Here is an 8,873-nt window from a genome sequence, read left to right on the forward strand (position 1 = left end):
TAGTTACAACAATATATGCATATTGTGCTAGTATTACATACATATAAGGCCCTTGTGTGACCATGTATCTAATATATTGTGTCGCACGAGCCCAAACTCCGTTGCCTCCAATGTACAATGTATCCGCATATAGGGACGTTAATCTGTAGTAGGTTTTTTTTTGTTTTTTTTGTTCTTTGTTCTAAAAGTTATTATCCTTTTTTTGTTTTCTTGTGGAGTAACTTCCAAATAGTGTAATGTTGGTTAGAGTTGCTTTTGGGAACATACAAGTAAGGCCTGTGGCAGGAAAAGGCGAAGGACAATGGTTGTTGTTCCATTTTTCCACTCGGTTATATTGGTGCGTGCGTGGTGTGTGTGTGTGCGCGCCTTGTGGCTGTACTTACTTTCCAAAGGGAATAACCAAGAAGGGCGACGATGACGGAAGTGAGAAAAAACAGGATGGGAGTAGTGCCGGTAAGGACGTCGTTCGTTAAGTCGGGTCCATCTCGGCCATCGTCCTTATGTTTAGTGCAGCTTGTATTGTGTGGATCGGGTGGGGGACCTGTTCCAAAGTGGCCTCCTATGTTCTTCGTAGCCCATGAATTGGCCAATGATAATCCGAAGCCAGTATCCTTGTTCGTACTGGAGCTTGAACTAGAGGACGAACTTGAACTGGAGGATGAACTGGATTTACTATGTTCTGTATTACTACCTCCACCGGGCCCTCCACTGCCGCCTCCACCTCCCTTTGCTTTCCCACCAGAAACACCAGGTGCAGGAGTTGCACCCGGGGAGCCGCCTTCGGCACCCGCCTGACAGTGCCCATTCAGATCCGGTTTGGGTTTGGGTGGATTGAGAGGAGGGGGGTCATCGTTGCCGGCAGGTGCGACGGCTGCCCCGGAGTCGGCATGCTTCGTGTCACTCGTTTTACCCTCCGCTGCTGTTGCTGTGGATGGTGTCGTTGCGTCAGAAGATGGTGTCGTTGGTGCTGATGATGTTCCTGTAGAACCTGCATTGGACGGTTTCGCCGCTGCTGGTTTGGCTGGTGCTGGTTTGGCAGGGTCGGGGTTGGCGACGCCACGTCCAATAGGTGCTGCTCCGCTATATCCGCGTTGTGACGTGCCTTGTGATGTGCCCGATGATGTTGTCTCCGCTGCCTGTGAGTGTCCACTGTGTGGCCCTTGTAGAGTGTGCGAGGAATCCTGGGCTGGTGTGTTTCTTCGTGCTGCTTTGTCTTTAATAACTGTTTAATACAGTTCTCATCACTACATACACCTATTTCCTGTTTTATTTTCTTCACCTTGCGTCCTAAATCCTCCCCAACCTCTTTCATCCGTTCCCCAATTTCTTGCTTTATGTCTTCTTTTAAGGCCTCCCCGTCCGATGCTCTTCCACGTCCTTGTACTTTGCAATCATGCCCTAATACTCCCACCTCCCCATCCTTCAGCTTTAACTTATTTCTATCAAACCACCTTGTCATTATATCCCACAAATCCCTATCCTTTGCACTTTTCCCTTTGTCTCTATCCCCTCCTGTTCCAGCATCGTGCTCTTCACAAGCAATATTACCCACGTCCTGTTGCTGGATATTGTTTATTAATCCTTTCGCCAGACGGAATGCAAACTGCCCACCAGGTCCCTTTAAACAATTCATTCCCATTATTTTCTTCATAAATATATTTACCAGAATACACCTCATGTATGATTCTATGTCATGCTGCTTCTGTTCTATACTCCCGGAGCGTGCACCCGGTATTCCTGAGTGCCTTATGCCTAGGGAAATACCATGTTTAAAACATAATGCCTTCAGTGCTAGCCAGCACACAGCTTTGTCTCTGTCACTGAAGGTTTCCGCCTGCTCCTTCCCAGTTGCAGGCGACCCCTCGCGCGTCTGACACATTAAATCTATCATTGTATCATCGTTCGCGTCCTCCATATGTTGTTTAAACGTCTGCCATACTGTGTGCACATGTGCCCAGAAATTTTTCTGTAGGTACATGGTTCAAGATATATGCATATATGAACTATACTACGTTCACTATTTACCGTTGCTATATATAACTGTTCAAGTCAGTACACTGTCCCCTGTTCTATATATATGTCGCCGTGCCTCGGACAGAACTTGCAGGAGCTGATAATGTGAACGTGCACATGTTGCTTGCTGTACGTTCGCATACTGCCCTAATATATTCATGTGTTCCTATTTAGGTTTTCCCTCTAAGTCCTCATATATGTGCACTTACCTGAAAAGTCCTATCATTCTTACTGACTCCTGTGTCCCCCGTCCCAATGTATTCCTTCCATAATATATCTAAATACTTGGCCATGCTCGCGCAAATTAGATTACATAATATGTGGATTCATTGGCTTGGTCACGTAAATTGTGCATTAACTGAACACTACCCCTCAGAACTACAATTTCCGTCATAGGTGCTTTAGTTCCTGCATACTGAGATTATCCCGTCCTTACTGTATCCCTTAATAGCAATACTGTGAACATAAATCCTTGACCCGAGGAACCCGTAACCACAAATACCCCCCCTTTCACAACAAATACCTGCAATGAACAAAAACTACCCCCCTTAACAACAAAAACCGCCCTTAACAACAAATATCCCCCGTAACAACAAATATCGTCCTCTAACAACAATACCGTTAAAAACCAGTATCCCCTATACACTAAACCGCAGTATAACAACAACATCAATGCTTCTGCCGCCGTTGCCGCGTCCTCGTAAGGAGGACAGATTGTCACTCCGAGCAACGTGTCCACGTGCCGGAAGCGTGACCCGGAGAGGCATTGACGGATAGGCGTTGACGGAGAACGGGGTGTGTGTATATTTTTTTTTGTTGTTGTTGTGTTATGAACGCGGTAGTAGTAGTAGTAGTAGTCGTACTGTACTTTTTCTAGGAAGGGAATAAAAAGTGTTCAATATGAGTAACGACTATGGAAGGGACATAAGGCATTTTATAGATGCATGGGATAATTTTATAGCGAGACGGAGCAGGGGGTGGAGCCTACAGAGATATTGGGTAAGGTCCACAGCATGCGGAGTTCCAGGGCAACAGGAATGGCATATTTCAAGTCCATGTATGTATACGTTATGCAGAGTGTGCTCTGCGTGTTCGTGCGTTGCCTGTATACGTATCATGGTTGTGGGGGGCGTATGTGGAGGGTATAAACGCCGTCCACACAGAGTGTACATATGCGCAATGAAGTGTGGGCAAATGCAATAAAATATAAGCATAAGGCTGAGTGACCAGTATGCATATATGTATGAATTATTCCACTTGCAGACAAACTTAATGAAGCAGGTTGATAACATCTTCCACAGCTTAATCAGGATAATTGGTGAAAGTAACATTGCGATCTGTAGCTTCTGTGGAGGCATATATGTGACGCATGCTGATAGTGTATGCAATAACAGGTGTGCGCAGATTACAAGAATCCTCCTATACCTTAAAGGATATCATTACAACAAGAAAAGTAGAAAATGCGAAAAAAGGACCACACCGGAAACCACGAGCAGGACCTTTAGGGAATATTTAGAGTGCATAGTAGGAAGTGAGGTTTTATTAAGACTATATGGACGTAATAAAGAGCATCAGCAAATTATAGCAGAGGTTTCCGAAAAGTTAAGAACGCCGAACAATTTGTTCGGGCAGAAGTTTGAACCTGGATTGTGCGAAAACATAGATTTTGGGAACATACTATTTCAATCAAAGAGCATTGGCACAGGCATAAAGAATCGATTAGAGCAGTTGAGTCAGCAATGGGTGGCAGGGAAAGCAAAGCGTGGCCACCCAGCGCCCAGAAAATGTGAATGCCAGAATACAAATCAGGATGATGCGCAGCTGCAGCAACGTGAAGATAAGTGTAATGAGCATGAGGGCGTACTACAGGAGGACCATGAGCTCATGAGGAGCATAAATCACTGGACAGAAGGTATTCTCTATCCGCGGGTGAAAAAGTTGTTAGAGGAAATGAAGGACGGACGCATGCCCGGCGGGAAATGTGCAATAGAGAAGGAGATAAAGAAGAAGATAAAGGAAAAGGCCAAGGAAGTGAAGAACACAGCGGCAACGCGGGATGAAGGCACTCTGAGGAAAGAGGCACCGACCGGATCAAGTACACCAGCACTAGGGAACACGGGGGGCATGGCCAAACCCGCCCCGGCCAAACCAGCATCAGCCAAGCCCGTCGACACCGTCAGCCCTGCCAAACCAGTAGCGGAGAAACCAAATGCAGCCAAGGTAAAACCATCAGCAGAAACGAAACCGGAGACGGGACAGGGTTCAACGAAGACGGTAGTAAAGAGGAAGACGATGCGTCGCATGTGCGCGTTGTGGATGCTAATCCTCGTGACGGTAAATCGAAGAATGCGAGGTTTAGCGCAGTTTGCATGAGAAGGCGTTATTATGTACATAATTCATTACAGCATATGCAACAGGAGGATGGGCGGCACATGAATGGGAGTAGCACATTATAACACTAGATCCGCTTTCCTTCGTTAAGTGACATAATGTGTTACTACGCTTAAGTTACTTCCTACTCCTGTTTTTTTTTTTTTTTTCTCTTACACAAGGTTCGTCATTCTAAGCATGTTGCTTTGCATTTCCGTTCTTTCTTCTTTTTTCTTTTTTCTTCTCTTACTCGTTTTGAGGCAGAACGCATACGTGAAAATTATGTGACACTAACATATAACTTTTCCCCTTTACATACGTATAAAAATACTCCATACACAATCCATTCATAAGTTAGAATTAAACTTTTTTTTTTTTTTTTGCGATAAAATATACATGCAACAACAAATTTTGTTTGCATCTCCGTTATAAAATAAGGATTTGAGCGCATTCTCGTGGCAAACAATTGACTAAGGCACCTAGTGTTTTATGAATCAGCGCATTAAGTGAGGAGCGTATAAAAAGGCAATAAAGCCGTAAGTAGTGCATATGCTCCTATATATATGTAATGGTCGATTTCAAAAGAAACATTTTCCATCTAAAACCCTACAACTAAAGCACCACACATTATTCAAATTTTAAAATGACCCCTCCTCTTCTCAGCCTCCAATTAATGTATGTTACGTGTATATTGCTGTTTTTGTTCTTGTTGGAATAATTTCATTTTAAGTTGTAAAATAATGTATTTTGACTTAATTCCCATTTTTCTTTTCTTTTTTTTTTTTTACATTTCGCACAATAGAAATAATTATGTATATGTAATTTGTATGGAAACGTAAATTACAACGGGATCCTATATAGCTCAATCCAGAAAAAACAAAAAAAAAAAGAAGCACAACACTTCTCACACGCATATATGCTGACGTGAAAGCAAAAATTTCGTGTTCATTCATTTCTCTAATTTCCTTTTTTTCCTTCTCTTAGCATACTTTCCTCCTACATGTAATGTAATTAAGAAAAGAAAAGCGAAAAGCACACTAGCCCTGTACATTACTGCTTTAAATAAGTATACTTAACAACATGGTACACCTAAACAAAACAGCATCAACACCCAACGGTGTCTCACGAGGCGCGTCGCAATCCCGAAATGGCAAAACCGTCTCCGCATCTAGGAAAGGAAGTGAAACACATGGCACAAGGGCGCATGGATCGCTTTGCTCCAACATAGGTGCTATGCTTTTTGTTGTTGCTTGCATCTTCTTAACGGTAAGCCCAGTATGAAGGATTACATGATCACATATAGATGTATGTGGAGAATGGGACGTTTTATGACTGCTTATATATATACCACATGTATCCTATATATACTACTGTATTCATATATACTGCTTCCCCTTTGTTCCTGTCTCCATTGCCATTCTATTATTAATTCAACTCATCACCACTCCTCTTCGCTTCCCCTTTCTACAGCATCCACATAAATTCGACAGACACGAAGAACATGTGGCCCAAGTACAAGTATATACCAGAGGTGCCCGCAGTTTAGCAAAAATTAAAGCAATTGCATCAGAAGATGAGCTTGAATTATATCAGATGGCATTCGAACACTATGACGATGATGAAGAAACCTACGAAGGTGCCTACGACGATGTCGACGAACCTTATGAAGAAGCCTATGCATTTTCCCCGAAACGAATATATTCAGACGCACCATGGGAGGAAGAGGAAGATGGAACTATACTAAAAGCATGGAAAATGGTGGAGTACCAGGTACCACAACAAGTGCATTATGAAAGAAAGTGCAAAATAACACATGATGCACGGGAAGAAGAAGTCGATAGCAACGAGACATTATCTGCCGATGTAGCAGTCTCCGCGTCAGTTGAAAAGTCTAGCACATCGCTTTCGAAGGTTGGTGCACAAGCATCATTGCCGCCTTCCCTACAAAATAAAGGACAAAGTGCAAAAACGAAACAGGAGCCGAAAGGATCTTCGGGTACAGGTAAAACGCATGTGCAAACAGGACGAGGAGAGAAAATTAAAATTTTTCGCGAAAACTGTATGTGCCTCTTTTTCCGCCCCAAAGACAAACGCCACGTTGTGGATAAACTGTTCATGAAATCATATTCCACACGCCTAATTTACAGGAACAACCGGGAGCACAAAGCATGGCAAGCAGAATAAGGCAGTTAACATCAAAACCGGAAGAGGCTTTAGTAGACGGCAATTGGCTGCATATATTACTTATAGGTACTGCAAGTTCTTCGTTGCGGCTATTTTGGTTTATACTATAATATTGGTTGCTGCTGGCAGTGTCCTCGGGGGTGTACTTGCGGGTGCATTTGCGGCTCTATCTGGGGCTGCAACTTGGAAAACATATTTGTGTATAGCTGGTTTTGCCATGGCCTCCACGGCAGCTGCAATGGGTATACTCAGTATGTCCTCACTTGGGATTTTCCGCCGCTGCTACCGAAAGCGAAGGCAAAAATGCCGAAGAAGAATATTTTGACAGACAAAATATCATCAGAAGTACCCGAAAAACCGGAAGCACGTAACAAACCATAAGTAACTTGCTGTATGCCACTTCCGGCAGGCAACTTCAAAGTTAGAGTATACTTCTAGATATTTTCTTATATTGACCCTCATATGATATTGCATACATGTTGTATGATATGGCTGATTTTTCCTTTATAGCATTTAGCTTTATAGTTCCGTTTTCTACATTATAATATGGTTTACATTTTTCCTAATAGGCATATTCGTTGCATATATAGTTCTGTTTTGTTTCTGTGTAATTAGTTGTCCATAGACATGATCAAAGGACAAAGCATTTGAAAAAAAAAAGGATGCGTCCTTCTGTTATTGTGTATGTATATATAACGACTAATTATATTTGTACATCCTATATGTGTAACATATATAGTACAAAATGACCATCGTAGTTAATTCATACAATGCCTATTCTTATAATATGTAACACATTGTCCCTTTCTTGTTTGCTGTCGCGTTGATGATTTATTTTCGTGCGTATACAAACTTCCACATTTCCAAATGAAACGGTTTTACAACGTACCTTTTTATATGCACAAAAAGGGGGAGGATATCTCGCACATTGTACAAGTCAATATATGCGATAGCTTTCCACGAAATAATAGCGTGTTCCATTTGCACAGATAATATATTATATCAAATGCTCCTCCATATGTGCTGTACGAACACAGTGAATGTGTGTACGGGGAAGGGAAGCTTGTGGCTGCCCTGTCGAGACAAAGTTACCCAGCCTAGCCAATGAATAACGTGAACATGGAACATTTCCCAATACAGGAAATACTGGACCATATTGTACTATGGAAGCAAAATGGATAAATGGAGTGTGGAGTTTCCTTTCCCTAAGTCCTTTAGCATATGTTAAAGTGGCATACGTAACAACTTAAGCGCAATGGAAAAATAGATGGTGTGCCATAATTTCACCGTTGCCCTAGGTAAAAACCGCCGCACCCACACACACAGCTAGAGTGTCACATTTTTCACTTTTGCTTTCGCTTGCATCATGAGATTCTACACCTGCAAAATGGCAATATGTGCTTTTTTCGCCCTTTCACAATAATTCAAGCCCAAAATGTAATTATGTACACACATATGCTACACCCTACATGGTTGCCTACACGTTCTAATAAACGAGAGGAAACTACTTTCTATTTTTGCATTTCACACTACTCCTAATCAGTAACATTCGAATGACTTGAAAGAAAAGGATATTTGCACAGAGTTAACGGTCATGCTAACATTGTACCGGGCTGTGTTTTTTCTAACTTGTTCGTTTTGTTCTTTTTTTTTTCGGGGGCATATACATTTCCAGCACAACGCTGAAATTTCACTTTTCGTGCATTCCCATTTTTTCGCGGTACAGAAGAATACAATAACGTAGTTCTTTCAGCCAATTTGGCTTATATTCTTATTTTAAAATTTAATAAATGCATTGTTCACTTCGCACAAAATGAGTGTCCTTTGTTTCCATTTATGTCACTTTCCTTCCTTTTGGTTCTTTTCTTTTTGCCTTCTCCACGTTTCTGCTTGTGTGTTTCTGCAACACATAAATTTAATACTATGACGTTTTCCTTTTTTTTTTTGTTTTTATTTGTGTTATCTCCTTGAAAACAAAAATATTCCATACAATGCTCTATATAGTTCATTTTTTTTTAGCCCCGTAACCGTTGCAACAAAAAAAAAAAACAAGTACCGTTGCCCCAGCTGCTCCACATGGAAGCAATAAGAAACACAACTGTTTGTATACTTATCATATATTTTTATTTTATAATTCTTTTGCGTTCCCCTTTTCTTTTGTTCTTTTTTTATTTCTTTTTATAATTTGTTTTTTTTTTGTTGAAAATGATGAATTTCATATATTGTTCATTAGTCATGTAACAAAAATGTGAGAAGAACAAAATCCACGGGGGCCAGTTGTTAATTTTATATATCTATATTTTTGT

General features: G+C 41.5%; 2 protein-coding genes across 2 annotated transcripts; one reads left to right on the top strand and one right to left on the bottom strand.

Moving 5' to 3' along the window:
* Positions 1-243: 243 nt before the first annotated feature.
* Positions 244-1,915, bottom strand: AK88_05543 (uncharacterized protein; the record flags this gene model as incomplete). The annotated part of the gene is made up of 3 exons (XM_012483145.1): positions 244-276; positions 384-1,136; positions 1,280-1,915. The coding sequence occupies 3 exons, from the start codon at positions 1,913-1,915 to the stop codon at positions 244-246; spliced, it is 1,422 nt and encodes a 473-aa protein (XP_012338568.1).
* Positions 1,916-2,913: 998 nt separating this feature from the next.
* Positions 2,914-6,948, top strand: AK88_05544 (uncharacterized protein; the record flags this gene model as incomplete). The annotated part of the gene is made up of 5 exons (XM_012483146.1): positions 2,914-3,012; positions 3,277-4,347; positions 5,854-6,385; positions 6,531-6,633; positions 6,801-6,948. The coding sequence occupies 5 exons, from the start codon at positions 2,914-2,916 to the stop codon at positions 6,946-6,948; spliced, it is 1,953 nt and encodes a 650-aa protein (XP_012338569.1).
* Positions 6,949-8,873: the final 1,925 nt, after the last annotated feature.

This window comes from Plasmodium fragile (genome assembly GCF_000956335.1).
Source record: "Plasmodium fragile strain nilgiri unplaced genomic scaffold supercont1.155, whole genome shotgun sequence".
NCBI classification, from domain to species: Eukaryota; Apicomplexa; class Aconoidasida; order Haemosporida; family Plasmodiidae; genus Plasmodium; species Plasmodium fragile.